Below are 22,281 nucleotides of genomic sequence, written 5' to 3' on the forward strand. Positions count from 1 at the left end.
GTAGAAACCAGTTGGCGTGAGGCCACAGACATGGTAGGACGGTGAGTGGGAAACTTTTGAGACACGGACTAACGCAGTTAGTCTTTTCCTGGGATTTATTGACATATAAAAATATGAGATAACAACAGCCGTAACCTTTAAGTGGCACAGTGATTAGTGTGAATTACCTCTTCCATTCGGTACGATCCAACAACATACAAGTAGTTTCCAGGCCGCCCAACAAGCCTGCGAAACCAAACACAACCACCCCGTGTTGTACGTGAGATGAGGAAAGCAAGTAGTTTACAGCATGATCACGTACACAGTCCAAACATACTCATAGTACAGTGTTTTCGATAAAAGTGTCTATCAAATGGCAGGTGAGAGCCGCAACAGATGCAAAGGATTTTTTTTAAAGGCTTTAATCAAAATGTACAAAAAGCCAGCAGTGAGAAGTTTTTGTTTTACCTGCCCCTGAAAAAGGCCAAGTAGACGATGGGCGTGAATGCATTGGCAAACTTCAAGATAAAGGTTTTGAAGATGAGGCGGTCTTCGAAGCTCTTGTCCGTTTTTGGAACCTCTGAAAAAAAGACGTGTCACACACACACACACACACACACACACACACACACACACACACACACACATACACACACACACACACACACACCCAGTGGCACCACTATTTTAAAAGGCTGTTGCAACTTTCAAACTTCTACAGTTTCTATTACAATTTCACTGCAGTGGATTTATAAAGGCAAGTACGTGGCATTCTGCTGGAGGTGTCAAAGCATGCTTATTATTTCTTCCTTTAAAAGAAACGGGGGGGAGGGGATACAGTGCCTTGCTCAAGAGCACTTTGGCAGTGCCCAGGAGGTGAACTGCCATCTCTCCAGCTACCAATCCACACTCCGTACTTTGGTCCGTACGGGGACTTGAACCGGCGACCCTCCGGTTCCCAACCCTAGCTACTGCCACCCCCCAAAAGATATAAGCTTTGTCTTTTAATATTTTCCCTTTTCCCACAAACACTTTTGCTTGTCATAAGAATATCTTTGCCGTAGTCAGAAACCAATATTTGGATAGAGGATCAACCATGTCTTTAAGGGGATTAACAGTGAAATGTGCCTCACCCAGTGCGGTGAGCCAGCGGGCGATGGCGGCATAGACTTCATCTAAGATGATGATGACAACGAGGTTGATGACGGCGGCCGTGCCTTTGACAGTGGCTCTGATGTTGGACTGGTCAGAGTAGGTGCTCATGTGCAGGGCTGCTTTAATGCTAATCCGGTACAGGATGACCCCGAAGACTATGGCAAATGTCACCAGGATCTAAAAAGGGGGGAGGAGAGGGAGGAGGGGGAGGAGGAGAACACCCAATCTGACAATCGTTGACAAAACAATTAAGGTGAAGAAGAAGATCCGAATCAGAAAAGGATTTATTGCCAAGTAAAACTCATAAGGAATTTTCCTTGGTGGATAAACATAAACATATTGAAAGGAAATGAACTCTTCATTTATGATAAAAAAAAAAGAAAAAATTAAATTTAGATATCATACAGTATAAATGCTAAACGCAGTGTAGATATGTTAGTGTAATATTATTATTTTTTGTTTTCTATCTGTGGTACACCTTTTTTTACTCATTTTTTTCTTATTTCCTTTAAATATTTTTTCTTTCCGTTAAATATTTGAAAAATATTTATGTTCATTTGCAAATGTGTGCCAAGCATGTATAGCTGTCTTTGATTTCAGTGTTAGGTTCCTTTTATAGGTGGGTTCCTTTTATAAGCCCTCAGGTTGTTTTTTTTAATGCCATCTTTGCATTATATTATGTTATTGTATATTTCCTCTTTTTATTTTATTTTACAAAAAAAGAAACAGAAAAGAACAATAAATGTAAAAGACACTATATATATATATATATATATATATATATATATATATATATAACATATGTAAAGAGTCACTGCAGGTGACACACATTGAAAGCTGAAGTTGAGTAGAGAGAGCCAGAGTTTAGGATGTTAAATAGACACCTGTTGAAACACGCCACACATGTTAACCGCTGTTCTAGTTATACAATGAAAATAATAATGAAACCTGTTTTTCTGCCTACGGTGACGTTGCTGATCGTAATGTTAGCAAAGCTACATAGAAAATAAGTACAGCAGAGAGGTCAGACAGGTCAGACCTCCGCGTTTAACTATATATCTTTAAATGTTACAGTTACGGCTGAATATGACGACAGAAATAAACAAGTCTGCTGATTTCATACACACATCTTCGCAATGTGATTTTTGTGTTTGCGCGACGTCACAGTGATTCTGTCTATAGCTTCCTGCTATGCAAAACCCTGACGAGCCCTGACACATGTGGGTTTAGGCCACTTTTGGACCAATTTGTTATGTAACATTTTTGACTTGGTTCAGATTCAGTTTTGGTTAGAAGTGTTCCCTCTGATTCTCTCTCTCTTTGGCTGTTCCTATGGTCTGTGTCCATGTGTGTCATGTATTTCAAGTTGGACACGCAGTGGGCGGCTGGCAGTAGCGCCGTTAGGCCTGGGTGTCCGAGGCAACGGCCTGGCTTTAAAAGACATGTGTGAAGCCTATGTTACACATTAAGATACTATTCAACTATTTTAGATACTTAACAAAAGCTTTTATTCCTGAGTCCTTGACTCGACTGCTCGAGCGGTGCATAAATTGAAGGAGCTGAAAGGATTACATTTCAGTGAAATTGTAATTTATATGATTTGACATGACAAATATATTGATTGATTGATATTCACCCTCTGTCTGAAACACTCAATTTTAGCATCTGTCTCTTTAAGCCCAGTCTACTCTGATCGGCTTGGGAGAAAATTATGCAAAGGTTGTTCTCAAGCCGTGGGTGAAGATACTCAGATGGGGGGCGGCTTATTCTAATGAGCCTGTATTTGACATAGTAAGGGAGGCCAAATCTGAATGGCTTGTTGAATGTTGTTGGTTTTCTGGCAGCCCACAAAAGCGGACTGGTTTGTCTTATTTCACAGTTTGTGGGTTGGTAGGCACTCCAGATACCCACATATATGTGCACGAGCACTGAAAACGTGACTTTTTCTTGATATGTCCCATTTAAAGTAGAGAAAAGTTAAAGTGGAAGTAGCGCTGCAGGAAGACTCACCATGAAGACCATCGTCACCACAGTAGTCAGGTAAGCTGGCAGTCTGTCTGTACATGTCAGCTTCACCTTTGCCTTCTCACTTTCCTCTCTCTAAAACACACACAAACACACAGTTGTGTAAAGGACATAAAGTACACAACATGTCTGAAACATTAACTGCATCTGTTTGGACCTGTGTGTCATGTCTTTCTGTCAGCAGCAGCTCTTAATGCCGTGGGCACGCAGATGAGCACACACACACACACACACACACACACACACACACACACACAGTGGCTGCAGCGGAGCACAGCTAATTCTGCCCCGAGCTATCATGTCACATTCAAGCCTACTGAGAATTAGGTCAGAAATCTCAGGCGACTGTGTGTGTGTGTGTGTGTGTGTGTGTGTGTGTGTGTGTGTGTGTGTGTGTCAGAAAGACCTGACCTTGGTACAAGACAAAAGTATAAAGGCTTATGAGAATAATCAAAAAGAACATGCTGGACTCTGAACCTTGTCAGGAGGACCAGCCCAGTCTCACGGCAGTTTGTGAAATGGTCACGTAATTTAATCTATTGATTTGTGTACACAGACACGTTTATCTGTTGTTGTTTTTTTCGTGATATCAGCACGTTTTTTAAACTAATGTATTTAAATGGGAAGCATCTTTCGTGAGCACAGCACGATTCTTTAGTAGCGAGTAGTATGAAAGCCCGAAAATCCACGTAGGGAGGTTGGTTGGGGTGGTGGATGGTTCAAACAACACAGGACTTTCACCTAGTAGACCGTGGTTCGTGTCCCTGCGTGTCACGGTTCCTAAACCCATCCGTCGTTCTCTTCTTTTACTAAACCCATCCCGTTCTTCCTTTACTAAACCCAACCGTCCCGTTGTTGTCTCGGGTCCCGTTCTTTTTTTCCTATACCCAACCGTCCCATTGTTGTCGAATCGTGCTGTGATCACGAAAGATGCTTCCCATTAAAATACATTAGTTTAAAAAAAAAACGTGCTGGCCATCACGAAAAAAACGAGATAAACGTGTCCATGTACACAAATCAATAGATTAAATTACGTGACCATTTCACAAACTGCCGTGAGACTGGGTTGGGAGGACAGAACGTGCATCAGTGCTTTTGACTAGACTTAGACTAGCTCCAGGATCAAGAATAAAACATTCTTTATACTACCATGTTTTCATAAAATCTCAGATACATAAAACATAAAAGCCTGTCATGTAAGTGTGTGTAAAAACATCGATTCACATTCGTAGCGCGATTCAAGCTCTACTGATTCAAAATCGATTCATAGAATTCCAAAAATGTATTCATTTTTTTTTATTTAAAAAAATAAATAAATTTAAATTGTATGTCTACTGCAATCACATGGGAAAATTAACTACATTTACATACTGTGAATCTTTTTTTAATCGAGAATTGTTTTTGAATCGAAAATCGATTTTGAATCGAATCTTGAGCCAAAAAATCGAATCGTGACATTTTCTGAATCGTGCACCCCTACTGTCATGAAAGACTGTTATAAAGAAGCCTAATTCTCTCAGGCAGGGCAACCCAGAGCCTTGATGCCCTGACCCTGATGACTACTGAAATATGACATTTACTGCTTTTTAAGACGACTCATCTGACTGTGCAGTTATGCTTTAAACACAAATAATATATCGGGAAATGGGTTTTACCTTCGGGGTTGGATGCTCCTTTCTTATTGTCTTTCGCATGACCCGGAAATCGTACTCGGCTCGGTTGTGGTCCTGGAAGAGTAAGCAGTTTGGATGTTACACTTACTGATTCGTGATAGCGGATGTGTTAGTAAGCAGTAAGTGTACACGGCCATAAACTGTAGAAAAGATCAGTATTGGAATTTCAGAATAGAGACATAAATGAAATGAACAGCCTTTTTTGCATGAAGTTTTGCCACATGGTGTTTAAAAAAAAAAATTTAAGTACAGCATTCTGTGCAAGAAAATAAAAAGAGAAGTGCATTGACCCACCATGAAAGGATTAAGCGGAGGATGTAAAATGAAAGCAAACTAGTTTAATGTTTAAATAGCACGACAATATCCAGAGTCAACTTTAACTCATGTTACTCAAACTATGGTGTAGTTTCAGTTTTGTTGCTGATATGTTGGCCCAAGCTTTGAGATATCAAGGCTAACCACTAAGCTAACAGCTAAGCTAACAGCTACGTTCTGCCTGTAGTGGACACACACAGACTGATATCCATCCAGTGGTGGAAAAGGTATTCTTCTAAGATCTTAGTAAAAGTACTAACACCACACTGTAAAAAAATACTCTGTTACAGGTAAAAGTCCTGCATTGAAAATGTTACTTAAGTAAAAGTATGTAAGTATCATCAGGAAAATGTACTTAAAGTATTAAAAGTAAAAGTACTCGATGCAGAAAAATCCTCCCATTTTAGAAAGTGTAAAGGATCCAAACAGTTGTGTGTTTAATGGTCTAATCATTTCAGCTGGACTTGTAGGCCGTTATATTGTTGGCTAGTTTCATTTATAATAAAACATCAAATTTTATAAACATGTGTTTTGTGTGCAAAAATAGTAATGTGTAAAGTAACTAGTAACTGAATGTAGTGGAGTAAAAAGTACAATATACATATCTCTCTGAAATGTAGCGGAGACGAAGTAGAAAGTGAAAAGAAAAGACTCAGGTAAAGTACAAGTACCTAAACATTTGTGCAGTACAGTACAGTACTTGAGCAAATGTACTTAGTTAGATTCCACCACTGGTAACAGCTACCTTCTGCCTGTAGTGGACACACATATCCATCTCTGGGTAAGAAAGCCCATTATGCCAAATTTTAAAATGTCCAGTAAATTAGTGTTAACGTTCCTAAACCCATGTGTTCCATCTGATACACAAAGGTCCATGGTGTGGCGTGTCAAATTTGCACTGTTGTCGAATAATCCTTTCATGGTAAGGAATGTATGATTAACACTCTAAATCCATGTAATATGCAGTCAGAAGTGAGTGTTTGTGTACCCATATCACAGTCATAGTAATACAGCCTGAAGTTAGCCAAGAGGAATGAAGAAGTGCTGCGAATAAAGAGGAAACTGTATTATTAGAACACAAAGCTGAGGGTTAGACGGTCACTTTTGGCCTGAAGGTCCACGTGTCAAGCTAATGTACAGATGGATAGACAGAGTGAAGACAGACTCAAAAAGCAGCATAGACAAAGAGAAAACAACAATCTTGACTTGGGACTTCTTCAAGACTTTGACTACTTAAAGTAAAAATTCACAATTACTTGTATTATTTCATGTGATATTTGTTTCAGCCAAACAATGAGCTGGAAGTAGAGCTGAGAGTAACTGCAGAGCCAGGGGATCATTCTCTGTGCTTTCATCACTACAATCAACACCTTTCAAATTGCACCTCTGGTAGTATAAAAATACTTTTTAGTTCAGCTTGAACTTTTTTTTACAATTCAAAAGAGTGTACACTACTGATTCAACATGAAGAGGCAATCAAAACCAGCTAACCTGCATATCTGATCTCTTTTGGCCCTGTTCAAGGTTGTGTGAATTTTGGAGAAACCTATTCTCAGGTATTTGTACGGTGGCCCTGAAGGACAAAACACAACAACATTTCACAAAACACAACAACATTTTACAAAACACGACATTTCACTGAACACGACATTTCACAAAGAACAGCAAAAGACAAAACTCAAAAACACGACAACATTTCACAGAAGATTTTCCGGTTTGACTCTCACCAAATGACATTGTGTTTCTTACTTTTGCTGTTGTCTTCTGTGAAATGTCATTGTATTTTTGTTGTGTTTTGTGAAATGTTGTGTTCTGTGAAATGTTGTTGTGTTATATCTTTCAGAGCCACTGTCTATTTGAGATATATACATATGGGTTGGACATACCACTGTCTTCCCAGCCAACGTGTCCATTTGGGCCCAATAAGTGCTAAAGTTAGCTGAGAGAACGTGGACTGGAACTGTTTAAACTATGTGGGGCTCCTATGGGTCCAATACAATAGGTGGTACAATTGGTCCAACGTGACTGTGTGGACCTTTATGAGTTTCTTGTGGGTGGAGAGAAGGGTCCCCTTTAATAGCCACTTCTGTCATTGGCCCAACTCAACAATATTAGAAACTTCAGTCACCAAGGGCTGGAATAATTATACCTATTATATAAATGATATTATGCCACTGGAATAGAACATGCTCAAAATTAATTGACCCACCAGGGCAGCCCATTTTTGTTCCTTTCACAATGTTTAAAAAGGACATGTTTTGCCCACTTCTTCTATTTAAAGGCATATTACTTTACTTTGGGACTGTGTGTGCTGCCTGTCTTATGTATATGGAGGGCACAGTTTATGTCTGTTTTATGGGGAAATATCTAAAGAAATAAAAGTAAATAAAAAAAGTGGAGTAAAGAGGTGGACAAAGACAAGAGCTATGAGTCAACAAATTGTCCTGTCAACTCTGCTGCCATCAGTAGACACAAACAGAAAAAGCAACAGTGCTGTGTTGAGGTGCCACACTAACAGGGATGGCCAGCATCAGGATGTTCATCCCCTCAGAGAGAAAGAGAGAAGCTGCAGACAAAACATAACACAGGAGCAAAGAGATGAAGAGCATGTGAAGTGAAAAGACTGGCAGATTGTTAAGACACCTTGTGGGAGAAAAGGGTTAGTGTGAGTTGCCGCAGAATGGATCTTATACAGCAAGTCAAAAAGAAAAAAAAGGTAAGTTAAAGCAAACTATAGCTGGAAAGTTGGATCCTAACCTTATGCTCCGCCTGTGAAATACAAGACACACACAAAAACACATAAGGGAAAAGATGTCGGTCAGCAATCATTGTCTCTGAAGATTAAAGCACTTCCATGTCACTATTGGCGTTTTTCCACTGCTAGTACCAGCTCTACTCGGCTCGACTCGACCGCGGTGCACCGTCCTCCTTTTTTTCATTGCAGATTTAGTGCCGCCTCATGCGTGAGGCGAGCTTGGCTGGTCGTCATAGCGCCGCCGCAGTAAACTGCCGTGACCTAACGCGACACACACACACACACACAGAACGTCGAAGGTGTGTTGTTGTTGCCACAGCCAGAAGACACATTTTGTTTCAAACGAAGCTGGAGGCAGCAAAAAAAAAAAACATAGCTGGCTAAACTATTTAAAAATGGCGGGTTTGTTCAGGACACCCCCGTCTGTCGCTTTCACGTCACCTTTTGGTATCGGCTCAGCTCGCTTGGAACCTCGACGGAGGTGGTACTAAAAAAAGTACCTGTTAGCAGGCTCCAGGGACTTTTTTTCGTAATGGAAAACCAAAAAAGGCGAGTGGAGTCGAGGCGAGGAGAGCAGGTACCATGTAATGGAAAAAAATGCCATATTAGAGCAATACAGAAAAATAATAAAAACTAAAAATCTTTTCATAAGAGACGTTAGTAATGCACTGTTTCATGTCATTATGGTTTTAAAAGACACTGATGTCTGAGGCTGTGATGTTTGTGTGGGAAAATGTTTGCTAAGGGCTGACTCATTACAGAGCGCACACAAAAGACAGAGGAGGTGCTTTCACATGCATATCCTGACCTCAATGTCATCCTTATTACTTTCTGCATTTTAAGCTAAGTGCATTGTTATATGAGCTGTAACTACGAGTTGAAAATATTTTTATCCAAATAGAAGGTACAGTTTGCAAAATTTAAAATGGGATTTGGAGAAGCTGGAGATAAAGAGAGACTGGTTACAGAAGTGTTTGCCCCAATCCTGTATTCCCATTTCAAATTTTTCTTTAAAGGATATCCTTAATGTTACGGAACATGAAAACACAAGACTCTCCAGCGTATCCATTCCAAACACCAGTTTGAATTATTTCAACTTAATTTCGGAAAATTCACCGTTTGTCTGTCATTTTGGAATGACGGCTAAAACTACTATAATACCCATGAGCCTCGACTGCCGTTGCTATTGAGAGGAAGCCAGTCAACGGCGAGAATCAGAGCAGTAGTTAATTGTAATTGGATGTTTCTTACCGAAAAAAAAAAGGACCTTAGGAGTCATGGTACCCAGATGTTTCTACGGTCTTATGGTATGTGTCCATATGTGCGTTATTTTCACCGAAGGGATCGCCCCGCTTCCCAGCACTGCACACTAGTGGGCGTACCACCAGTATCTCTTTTATGACCACTGACAAGCAAAGAAAACCACCCTCCTACAACCACAATGGCTGCAGCTGATTGGACGAACGCGTCACGTGGGTCTGTCTGCTCCCGGATTTCAAAACCGACCATAATGGCGGCTCATTTTGGAACACAAGCTCTTATTTTACGAAAATAGTTCACCCAAACATGTTTCTGAAAACGTTTTTAGCGAGAAATAGGCCATGCAGTTGCTGAATCTGTCTTAATTTCAGATCGACAACGCTCAGTTTAAAAGATTGTTCGTAAGCTTTTGAGAGGAGCCGAGCCAGTTGGATCCAGTCAACTTTATGCAAATGAGGAGCGGGCAGCTTGACGCCCCCGCTTCTCCAAAGTCCCCTCGACGCTACCAGAATGCATTGCACGGCTGCTCACATAGAAATGAAAGGAAAGCGGGGAAATGACGCTGACAATGGACACGTACCATTAGACTTTGGTACCTTAGACTTTTTTTTTTTTTTTTCAAAGAACCACATCTTTTCTTATGCAGTTGTTAATCCTTTGTACCAATACAACTGAATACTTCTTCAACCACTGCGTGGGTGTAAAGTTATTTGTAGCGTTATCTCACCTCCTCCTCCTCTCCGAAGCCTGTCAGGTCCCAGATATAGTTGAGTCGCATCTGTCGTCTCTTCCAGTGCTCCATGAACAGAACCGCTACATAACCAAGCATACACATCAAGTTAAACACAGGCTCAAACACACGCTTAATACATGTATCTACTACCCAAATGACAAGGAATATGGAGTGGGAATATGCAATCTTTTAATCATTCTGCACATATGGTACCTGAATCTAAAATGTTTGATAAGACGGAAATGAAGTTATGTAGGCCTACACATGTGCAAAGTCTGTGCAATCAACAGCTTTACATTTGATAAGGTGATTTGTATGTTTTCTTGTATACCCTCTTTACAGAGACCTGTCAACTATGTAGGGTTCTGACATATTGCATCGTTTTAGACTCTAAAATAAAAGATTGTTTTGTTGATGTTAAATATGATTGAAACCGGTTGTAAACCCACTTAACGCTGCACTAGATGATTGTGGTGTTTGCAATTACATTGACAATATGATTGAAAATATTCTTAGTTGTTATTACCAAAAGAAAAAATCCTCAATATCAGGCTTTGAAATACACACAATACTTGTGATCAGAAACATCCACTGTTAATGTGGGTCTTTTCCTGGGATTAGTGGACAATAAGGCAACAAATGCAGGACTACAGTATGTGAACCCAGATGGCTGGCGTGCTGTGACTCTGTCAGACACTAGCTCCATCTAAACACATAACACCTCGCTGGTCTGCAGCCCTGCTGCTGCTAACAGATGGCAGAGTGGTTTGGCAGAACATAAGAGGAAGGTTGGCTCTGTGTTTATTCCAGAGTTACCTTTGCCGATTCCTACTGTATAATTACATGTGTTCTGCTGAATGGATTAAATCAGGGGTCCCCTTAACTGAAAGAGAGGCGGATCAGGGACCCCCTACTACATATGTCGTATAAAAGGAAGTTTCTTATTAATCTGGGCCTAACATTATTTGTAGGGCAGCCTAAAGCCTTTATACATACCTTTTTTGCATATAATAATACTAAGTTATTCAAATAGCCTAATTGTTGGCATGCTTTTATAAATCATTTTTTAATGTTAAACATACAATCCTAAGGATTAACTGTATCTGTGGATGGCTACCTTACATACAGGCCAGTAAGCAGTGGGGATTTAAAACAATAGTTTGGTGGCCCCCCCTGCATTGACTCTGAGGACCCCCCTGTTGAAAAACCCTGGATTAAAGGTGCAGTAGGTAAAACGAAAGGGAGGAGGGACTAGAAGTTGTCAATGTTCAAATTTTTTGGCTAAGTCCTGGATCTTCGCAATCCTACCTACAGCACCTTTAAATGATAGGGATATGACGATGCATCTTGAATCAGTAAAAAAATCTATATAAATTATTATTATTACCGTTATTCTCTACAGCTGTCCTATTAATTAAAGGCCAACAAGCCCCCCAAAAAAATCTGTTGTTTTGCAGTTTATATAAATAAAGTTATATGTTTAAGTCATTTGTCTGCAGCTCATTCTGTTAAAAATACAAAAAAATAGTATAAAATCGTGAATCGTATCGAATCATGAGTTGAGTGTATCGTTACATCCCCATTAAATGATAGTGTCTGTTGAGTTGAACTGTTCTAGCAATGCGTAGCTGCACACCCTGTATTTGTAACATTCGACTTGTCTACATGTCTCTGTTTGTGTGAATGTGTCCCTACCCCAGAGGGCCATGAAGATGGAGAAGAAGACAGTGGCTGGGTTATCAAACAGGTGGCTGGCTCGGGCTGTACCACACGCCGTCACCAGCTTCCAGTAGCTGCAGGCGCGATCGCACAGCGGACACATGGTGATGTTGTGCCTGGGATCACAAATCTCCATACTGACAAAACAGGGATGGATGGAAGAGATGAGTTATTGAAAGGGGTGTAAGACGGCGAAATGATGAATGTGGAGAGAGATCTGAACAAGGGTTTAGATTCAGGTTACTGTACATACCTCACCTCCTCAATGTTATATATCGCTACACGTGGTTTTCACCAACTAATTCAAGCAGTCGGATATATATAAACTCCCCTTTTTAATGTATCTGCTCTTAAAAAAAAAGACACTTCCTGAATGTAGCGGAGTCTGAACAGCAGACAACAGACAAAAGGCAAAAACAAAATAGCGAGCGGGAAATCAACAAGAAACATCAGTAGGCAATAATCGATGATGGTCTGTCACTGCATCAATGCAGAATTGTCCAGGTCCGCATCGCGGATTAATTTCAACACCCCTAGTATAAAGCACTGTTTTTGTTGTTGTCATGGCACAACAAGCCACATAGCGGCCAGCATGACATTGCTTTTGGGGGAAAACCTTGTCCAAAACCGTTGCTTTTCGGGAAATTAAAAAAGGCAAATTCGAAAACGCCTTGTCACTGTTTAAATATTTCTAAAACCCACACACAGACACAAAGGGTGACAGATAGCATCGATTTATGAGAAAAAAACATTAAAATGCTGAAATATGGAGATACAAGGTTTCTGCCGGACAGCGAAAATATATGATAGGGGTGGGGAAAGAAATCGAAAATCGTATCTATTGTGATTTTTTTGTGACGGTTTTTGAAATCGATTCTTTTCCCTAGAATCGATTCTTTTTATCTATTTTTTTATAACAATGATTAACCCAAATATTGTCTGCTCATATGATACCGCTGACAGCGAGTACATCATATCCGTTTTCTGACCAAAAGCAAAAAATCCAATCCTTCTTTACAAATGAAATAAATGTCAGACTGACTGACTGACTGAAAATGCCTGGGAAAACCCAGACGAACTTCCGGCAAATTTGAGATTTGCTCTGCAAGTCTGTCTGGCCAAGAGCCCTTTCAAGCCCATTTCCAATTTTTCCAAATCGAGGCACCAATCACAACCATTGAGTCGGGCTTTACACGATGACGATAGCGCAGCGACGGCAAGCAGCTTTTTGTTTACATTCAACATGACGGCCACCGAAGCGCAGCAACCCGTTGATGCCGCTGTCGCTGCTACGTCACCCAGATCTTTGGTCTGATTGGTTGAAGGACTATTCAATTGTGCCCAGAGGCATTTGAGCGGCGTCCGTTGGTGACGCCCCTTTGGAAATGGGCTGTGGATGAACTTCCCCAGACCCACTCTCAGTTACAACTGAGAAGGGTCTGGTGTCAACCAGGCTAATGTGATGTGCATTCTACTTAGAAATATCTCATGATATACTGTATTGTCTCTAGAAGTGTATTATTCAACTTTTGTCCTGAAGATAGAGCTCAATGTGTGGTGCTGTGCACAGTCAGTAACAGAAGGTGCTTAGTCAGTGCTTTTACATGCAGTTTAAAAAAACATATACCTTGATTCTCAAACGGCACGTTTACACCTTACCCCGGTTAAAATTTGGGGTTCTCATAACCCAGTTAACAGAGTTAGAGAACTCCTTCAGTAACTGGGGTATCCCTCCATGTATACACCCTTAACCGGGCTATGATCGGTTCAAACGTCTGCGCATGCTTCAACTGCCCTCCCCACTCCCCTGAAGTGGGTTTTAAACAGGACATACTCCGTCAGTGCGGATGGCTATGACACCATACAACAAAACAGCGCTAAGCCGTCTACATATGATAAGCAAATTGCTCTCTGCGCACCGCTAGGTAGGGCGCAGAGCGCAGAGAGCAAAGCGCAGTGCAGGTATTCGTCATCAAGGGTGGCAAGGAAACTATTTCCCGCTGCTAGGTAACAACATGCTGTTATCTCATTGGTTGCGCTTTCGAAAAGTCAAAGTCAAAGTTGAAATCATTTGAACTTTGAGCGCAGCGCATAGCAACAAATCCGCGCGATGGGCAACGCCAGGGGTAGCGCAGCGCTTAGTTGGGCTACACCGTTCTCCCCGTACGAAATCAATGGAACGGCCAGGGCAAAGCGGTTTTGCCGCCTATCATGTGTAGGCAGCTTTACCTGAATCAGCGGGCCATCAGCAGCAAAGAGCCTGCAGGCCATCTGTTTTACTCTTTGCCGAGGCAGCAGCGGACATCGGGAGATGGCTAAACTGACTATCCATCTCCAGATGTCTGTCAACGCTGTGTCTCTGCAAAAAAGTGGAGGGAGCGAGCAGCCCCCGCTGCGGCCCCTGGCTGACGTTAATGTTAGTTAGTTAGCTAACATAGTTAGCTTGCTAATTCCACCCAACACTGGTAACAGGTTACAGATAACGTCATAATGAGCTGAACAAGTTGTTAGTCATCTGGCGGGGACACTGTGCTGTCATATGCTGTGACAAGAGCATGCAAATTAAACATTAAGTTGTTAAATTTCACTAATTTAGTTATCGGTCTGTGTAATTTTGATCAGGTCAACCGGAAGAAAAAGCATTGTGTGTTGGCTGAGCGCCACCTACTGTACCATCCTGTCATTCTCCCCATTCTTCCCCGCTCATGTATAAGGGGAGAACTGGCATAACCGACCATACCCCAGTTACTGCTGTGCACGTAAACATACTGACTGTGTTTCATGAGCCTGTGTGTGTGTGCGTGCTTGTGTGTGTATACCTCGGTATGTTATCGTCGACAGTGGCGCAGCCGTAGAGGAACACAATGACTCCAACTATGGCTGCAGGGATCAGCATCTGTGTGTAGACTCCTAACCAGGCAAAGTACAGTCCAACCTTCTCCCCAAAATACTTCCTGTAGGAGGAGATACCAAAGGTCAAAGGTGATACATTTACAACATCAAATTTACTATGATACCATATTATCATAACACCTTACCATTAACCAATGAGATCACGGTTGATAAGATCAGGTAATGGTTAGTATTAAATTAAGCTGTCCTCCCCTGAAAAACGCCCACATAAGTCATTCCTTCAAGCAGGAATTACGACTCATTGTTATGTTTATAGTGGCAGTGCCTCTAGTGGCCGTAGTAGTTATGACAGGAGCAAAGCAGGAAGTAAGCTGACAAAGTATAGGAGCGTAAGGAGGCAGGTCCGGAAGTGCATTAGCATCCTGATTAACCCGTGCATCAACAGCAGTGAAAGCTGTAGTAACGTACAGTTATAAGCACTTCTGTCTTATTTGTGTCTCACTATAGTCTATCTATCAGTCGTAGAAATAGTCCTGTCCAACTTCTATCTGTGGACATGTTGCTATGCTGTTTGTATGCACAAAAAAACGTTGTTACCTTAAGTAAGTTATCAACTGATATTGCTAACAATGGCTAACCTGGCTAGCACTAATGGAAACAATGAAAAATCTGACTTGTAAATGGAACGCATTCAACCTAGGGTGGGATGTCATTCCCAGCTCTGGCTTTCGAGGTAAATGGAATGCACCATTAGGTACTTCCTGCTGTCTTTGGATGTTTTAAATAATTTCCCCATCAGCCTCTCATATCCTCCACCAACTGCATAAACCTGCATTCTGCAGCAATCTTGCAAACAAGACCGTTTCATGATGATGAGGATCTTGCTTGTAATATGTGTAGCGTGTAACTTCAGTGCGTTTGATAAGAAAACCCCATCAGATTCGGCTCACATTGCCAGTCAGTTTCATGGACCACAGTCAGCTCAGCACTGCACTGCACTGTTTCTGGAGGAGAGCATCATGTTTCAGTGGAGCACCAATCTGGTTACGATCTGTCTCTCTCCTGCCTGCAGGCTGGTGCAGGCAGCCAGTGCTGCTGGGAGAGCATGAGCCGTGGCAGATATCGACGCGGTGTGAGAATGTGTTTATGATTTACCTGATGGCTGTGACAAGAGCACTGCTACAGTATTGATCTGACCTGATGAGTCCAATAGGCTGGTACTTGTAGAAGAAGCTGTAGCTGGCCCACTGCTCGTACAGCAGCTGTGAAGAGAAGCACGAGTCAATCATTAGGAATTATATATCATGACACAATGTCACGTAATAATAATTACCGTGAATGCTCATATACATGTATTATATTATGTATTAGAGACAGGCCATTACATGGAAGTTTTTCTGGTGATGCTGTTTGCTGTCAAAGCTATAAATGAATTATTCATTCACTCAATATTTCCTCCATGTTTACCTGTTTGTCTTGATAAATTCAAACAGTGTTTCCAGCCTCAAATTACTTTCGGTTCCTTCTACTTTGACGATATTTAAAAATATATATTTTTTATCAGTGTTAATTTTTCACAATAAAATAAAGACAACAGTAACACACAAATAAAAAAAAAAAAAGATTGTGCAGGTGAGATTAAGAACCCCTAGGGGCTTATAAGTGTTGTAGGGGTGTACCCAGCAATTATTTTCTTTATTACCTTAACCTACTGATTATTTTCTCAATAAATTGATTATTTGTTTGGTCTATGAAATAGTGAAAAAAAGCAGAACATGTAGACACTAGAGAGGCTGGAACCAGTGAGGTTTTGCTATGTTTGCTTTAAAGAATTACCAAAACAATGAGTTGATTATGAAAATTGTTGCTGAGTATTTTTGTTTTGATCGACTAATCGATTAGTTGTTTCAGCTCCAGTGTTGAGCTACTGTACTGCCAATATACTTTAAACGAGCTGTCAGGACTTCCGTACGGTTGTGATGTCACAACTATACTATATATTGGTAGAAAGTGCCGCTACAGTCATTCCCCGACTGCAGTGACGGTGCAGAGACTTAAGGAGCGCAGATGCTGAGACATGGACATCCTGACCAATCAGAGCAGACTGGGCTTTTATAGGAGGGGGGGCTTAAAGAGACAGGCGCTAAAACGGAGCGTTTCAGACAGAGGGTACAGGGATACAGGTATATTCAGAAACATAATATGACAAAAATAAAATGTTTTTCAACATTAAAGCATGTACATTTTTCTAGTAGAAACTCAAAATACAAGTGAACCCGAAAATGATCATGATATGGGATACCTTTAACACCAATAGAAAGAAAGGCAAAGTTGAATTTGAGTCTGGAATAAAAAAGAGAAACTCAAAGCATCAGAGTGGTAAGTATGACATGACTCTGTTGTTGGAAAGATGCAATAAGTTCTGTGGAAACACACATTATGCTGAATTAACTATGTGAGCTAATCGACCCCCCCTTTATTAGCGACTAGCCTTTACTTGTTTATGCTGGTCATCAGATATGATTCGACCACTGGCTTTTATTTAATGATTTATGGTATTATGTATCACTGTGCATGCACAAAATATATGCTGTTCTATTTACGGTAACTGACAGTACGGTCGTACCCAGCTCCTCCAACTGGAGGGCTGCTGTCATAAAGCTCTCGCTGATGTCTGCACTCGTAAAGCTTTTTGTTTGAAGTGCGCAGTTATAACTCAAGGTGACCCTTTTTATCAACTCAGAGCATCTCTTTCCTGCATTATGGCGTCAGATGACACTGTGTTAGGGTGTAAATCAAACAAAATGAAACCAGACATGTCCCCTCCATCCCCACTGGAGCATCACTTTTGCTCCTCAACACTGGTTTCTTGCAACGCTTTCTCATGAACAGGTTCCTATGATATCTTACGGAATTAGGCGATGGCCTGCTGGTCACCTGATGAACCGTCACACGACAGTTAAGTTTAGCTGAGAAAACGTGACCGTGAGCCGGGTACAGAGCCAACACATTCTCACTTCCATCGCGTAAAATATGGACGCTTGGTCAGATGCCTTTGGTGTTGTTATTGACGCTAAAAGTCTCCTTTAGCATCATATCTAAACGTGCTCTTTATCTAAACGCGCTGGGTCGGGACTATTGGCGTCACTTTTGACGAAGGAAAAGATGGTGGGTGGGCTTATGACACGCGGGACAAGAATGGGACAGGTGGGTTTAGAAAGGAAAAACGGGACAGTTGGGTTTTGGAAAAGTGACACACGGGACACCCCGGTCTCCTGGGTGGGTAGGTTGTTTGACAAATCCACCCCCACAACCAACCTCCCTACGCGGAATGTCGGACTTTAATACTACTAGCTACCTTTGTCACTCATAATACTATATTATTTTAAAGGTCCTATGACATGCTGCTTTTTGGATGCTTTTATATAGGCCTTAGTGGTCCCCTAATACTGTATCTGAAGTCCCTTTTATATAGACCTTAGTGGTCCCCTAATACTGTATCTGAAGTCTCTTTTATATAGGCCTTAGTGGTCCCCTAATACTGTATCTGAAGTCTCTTTTATATAGACCTTAGTGGTCCCCTAATACTGTATCTGAAGTCTCTTTTATATAGACCTTAGTGGTCCCCTAATACTGTATCTGAAGTCTCTTTTATATAGACCTTAGTGGTCCCCTAATACTGTATCTGAAGTCTCTTTTATATAGACCTTAGTGGTCCCCTAATACTGTATCTGAAGTCTCTTTTATATAGACCTTAGTGGTCCCCTAATACTGTATCTGAAGTCTCTTTCACAAAATTCAGTCCCACAATGAGCTTTCCTTAGTATGTGCCATTTCTGTGTCTGTAGCTTTAAATGCTATTGAGGAGGAGAGAGGTGGGGCAAGGTGGAGGGTGGGGGTGTGGCTTTGACCAGCTTGCAAGGCAGGGCAAAGCAGAGAAAGGGGAGGTAACCTTTCCCCTTATGACATCATAAAGGGAAGATTCCAGATTGGCCCATCTGAGGTCTAATTTTCTCAAAGGCGGAGATGGATACCCAGGGCTCGGTTTACACCTATCGCCATTTCTAGCCACTGGGGGACCATAGGCAGGCTAGGGGAACTCATATTAATGTTATAAAGTGAAATTCTGTGTGTTCTACACTGACGCTGAAGGGTGCTTTTTTACGTCGTATTTGACACTGAAAGCCACTGCCCAAGCGTCAGTATTTTACGAGCTCGGAGTGAGCACGGGTTGACAGAGCACCTCGACGTGACGTCGTTTCAGAAGCTGTGGCAGTTGAGTTTAGTTGACAAAAGGTGACTGTCCTGCAGCGACGACAGTTAAGTTATGGCACCAAAACGACTAGTTAAGATTACAAAAAAAGATTGTTGTTAGTTTTAACTCAAACTACAATTTTTTTCTTCTAATCTTAACTAGACATTTTAAAAACAGCGGCCCCTTTAAGTAGTACTCCCGGGACAGGAACATCTGTTTCCTGGGTGAAAGTCTTGTGTTTTCCCCTTAACTTCTTCCGGGACACAAACTCGGACTCCGCATCCCCTGCTTGAAAGCCATGTGTTTTAGGACCCATCCACAGCAACCTCCTCCCTACGCAGACCAGAGCACTCTCTACAGCAGCAGTCAATGTGGTTCGTGCAGTAATGAATACGTGGAATACATACAAAGTACAGTGCATTACTTTTTGTAAATATATCTAAAAATGGTTCATGAGAACAGCCAGCTTACTTTAATCAAGATCTTTGTCCTTAACCAAGGTTTAGATGCCCAAAATCAACCATGAAGGTGGGATTTTGGACAGTCATATAGGTTGTTTTGGAAGGCACTGACGACCCTTTAGTTGTTTAGGGTTGGAGAACTTGCTCTGGAATGTGTATCATTGAAATTATTTTTTAAGTTACAGCAAAATGCCACCTTGGGCTGTAACAGTAACACAGGCAGGTGAAACTTATCTCATAACCACCTGTAGCAAATTTAGTTGAGTTTGGGGTGTTTGGTAATGGACTGTGCATTTGAGCCAATTAGAATGTATTGCGGTGTTAATTCTAGTCATGTATAATTTAAGTTATGTGGTAAATTTAAGACTGTGATGAATGCTCATAATAAATAAAACAAACGTGATTTGTGTGTTTGAGTGTGTGTGTGTGTGTGTGTGTGTGTGTGTGTGTGTGTGTGCATGCGTGTGCGTGCGTGCGTGCGTGTGCGATTTATATGCAAATCATTGCTGTATGCTATGGTCTTTACAATGATTATCTAACAGCTGACTGAGTCTGTGCTCTGTTCCTACTACAGTAGTAGGCAACGAGCACATAAATCACTGTGAAATGGTTTTTCACACACAATCACACTCCGTTCACAGGCACAGCAGCAAGGCTGCAATTGAAGGCTTTCATCACAGGAAGCAGGCCCAGAGGAGTGTTCACATGGCAGATCAGACTGGGCTTCGAGACTGTTCTCATTTTAATATCCGATCTGAGGGATCTGATCACAAGTGGAAAGCTACACATGTGTGTTCACACCAGGCAGCAGAATGTGTCTCCACATACTGTATATCGTGAGTGACCACTTGTGATCTGATCTCACTTCCCCGCTCTATATGCAAATAAACACATACATCATTTTCTGTTTGCATATAGCAGTCCCTCCAGAAAAACGCGATTATTCAATGCATAATCAGCCAAAGTCCGCATATTTATGCGGGGGCCGCATTTTTTCAAATACGCCGCACATATATTTTAGCAGAAAGTTGAAAAATGTTGTGTTTACTTCACACAAGAGCAGCCATCTTCCCCTGTTGCCATGGGAACGTTATGAAGTTACTTAATTACGCGACGTGAACATCATCGAAAAGCTGCAAACCCCACGATGAAGCCATGATAAAACCGCAGTTTTTGCAAGTTCCCGCAATTTTTGCAAGTTCCCGCAATTTCATTGCATAAAATTGTATAAATATCCTGCATATTCCATCGCATTTTTTAAGAAAACGTGCCGCAGTTACAGTACGTGTGCAACATGTACATTTTATGAACCTAAAAATAAGGATGTCTACTGACGGCCACCGGGACCTGTGCAGGAGAGAAAGACGTTTTTTAAAAGTCTCAGTGTGTTCAGCTCTCTGTACGTTTGTAGCTTCTAACCAAATCTCTGTGGTTTGAAGTTTAGTTTATATATCATACCTGCTTATATTTTGTAGGCAACAGAGCTCCCGACAGGCGGGGGTATAGGAGCAGGCAGCACCAGAACAAAAACACAGACACATCCTCGACAGTATGATGATAACATCTAAAACACACCATTCACTCCCAGTGGTTTCTGTGACATGAGAAATACTTTGAATATATGATATGGAGAAAATCAAATATCACGATACTTTTGACCAAATACCTCGATGTTGATATTGCGGCGATATTGCAGGGTTGACAATTGGTGGTTTCACAAAAAATTTACACAATGACATTATATCTATCGATATAATATCGATATATTGCCCAGCCCTACTTTGAATTGATTCACAGTTGAGTAGGCAGTCCTCAAAGTGGACCAGGACGCATTTACGTACACGTTGCTATAAGAATGTGGACCACCTCTGAACGTGGTCTGAGTGATCGTCTCTCAATGCATCCTGGGTGCATTCCCAGCTGTACTTAGAGCTGTCCACTTGTGATCGAATCACTCAGGATGGATATTAATCCCAAATGGAAATGGGGCCTGAGACTAAACATTGTCATCCCTACAGTCGAGGAAATCCTATTTCTTAAACATGTATACGTGGGATTGTAATATATACATACATATATATATATATATATATATATATATATATATATATATATATATATATATATATATATATACATATATATATATATATATGTTGCTGTGGAGGCACTTGAAAGCACCGAGCTAAAGCTTTTCTGATGCCTGAGAACAGAGGAGGGATTATTAGGCTGTTGCCTTAGTGACACACAGCCTACTGTATAATTATGGAGAGTGTTAGCAGGGGAGGAGATAACTTCAGACTCAGCATGAGCTTTTATTTTCTTTCCAATTGCCTGGTTCATTTTTTTGTACAGTATGAGATAAAGGCTCAGAAATGCACAAATGCTGTCATGGTTAGCATGGTCTGTCATCCTTCGTTACTCTTGGTTTTTTTTTTTAAATCCCTTATGGTAGAACTAATTGAGTGGCATGTTTGAGTCACTTATATAGATAATGCTGTGTTGCATTCAAAATGAAGAGGACAAGCTGTGGAAAACGCATTTGAACTGAGACATGTATCTTAATGATTGATGAATGAGTATGTGTGAATTGACTGAAAGTGTTGGTTTGGTGACATCTGAATCAATTTATTGACTGGTAGACCTGCTCTACCTACCTTCCTGTCGTTAGGTTCTGCATTTGCCCCCTCGATGTCTCCCTGTAGTAACAAATACACTTTGTTTATCATGCAGGAGCAGCAGGCTTTAAATACATTGTTAGCAATTGGCTTTAACCAAGCCCTAAATTCATCTTTTTCAAGCCATGTATCGCTAAACTTGTACTTCCCTATAGCTGAAGAATAAAATCTGTTTTATGTCTGTGGTACAATCCGAAAGAGACTCACGGCAATAACACGAAAGCCGTTTTGGCTGCAATATAAGTTACATGTTGATCTCATTTGTAGTCGAAATACAACAAATTATATATTTGGACTAGCGAAAGACAGAACTACAACATCACGGAATCAAAAAATAATAATTCTAAAGCATTACAATGAGCATTAGAGGTAGTGTTACATGGAAGTAGGAAAATTAAGAACGGTTTAAAAGGATTTAAG

The 22,281-nt window shown here is 41.0% G+C and overlaps 1 protein-coding gene across 4 annotated transcripts in view; it reads right to left on the bottom strand.

The window, feature by feature from the left end:
• ano1a (anoctamin 1, calcium activated chloride channel a) overlaps positions 1-22,281 on the bottom strand; it is an 85,355-nt gene that overhangs the window by 16,301 nt on the left and 46,773 nt on the right. For 3 of the 4 annotated variants that reach the window (XM_031292705.2, XM_035999197.1, XM_031292703.2), the window contains 11 exons: positions 21,841-21,882; positions 15,665-15,729; positions 14,434-14,568; positions 11,591-11,751; positions 9,890-9,975; positions 7,905-7,916; positions 4,815-4,886; positions 3,145-3,234; positions 1,113-1,311; positions 448-559; positions 168-225 (listed from right to left, as the gene is read on the bottom strand). In XM_031292705.2, the coding sequence (XP_031148565.1) occupies positions 168-225; positions 448-559; positions 1,113-1,311; positions 3,145-3,234; positions 4,815-4,886; positions 7,905-7,916; positions 9,890-9,975; positions 11,591-11,751; positions 14,434-14,568; positions 15,665-15,729; positions 21,841-21,882 (1,032 nt within the window). The remainder of the gene's footprint in view (positions 1-167; positions 226-447; positions 560-1,112; positions 1,312-3,144; positions 3,235-4,814; positions 4,887-7,904; positions 7,917-9,889; positions 9,976-11,590; positions 11,752-14,433; positions 14,569-15,664; positions 15,730-21,840; positions 21,883-22,281) is intronic. The other variant, XM_031292704.2, reaches the window with a different exon arrangement.

Source organism: Sander lucioperca, chromosome 3, assembly GCF_008315115.2.
Source record: "Sander lucioperca isolate FBNREF2018 chromosome 3, SLUC_FBN_1.2, whole genome shotgun sequence".
Lineage (NCBI taxonomy): Eukaryota > Metazoa > Chordata > Actinopteri > Perciformes > Percidae > Sander > Sander lucioperca.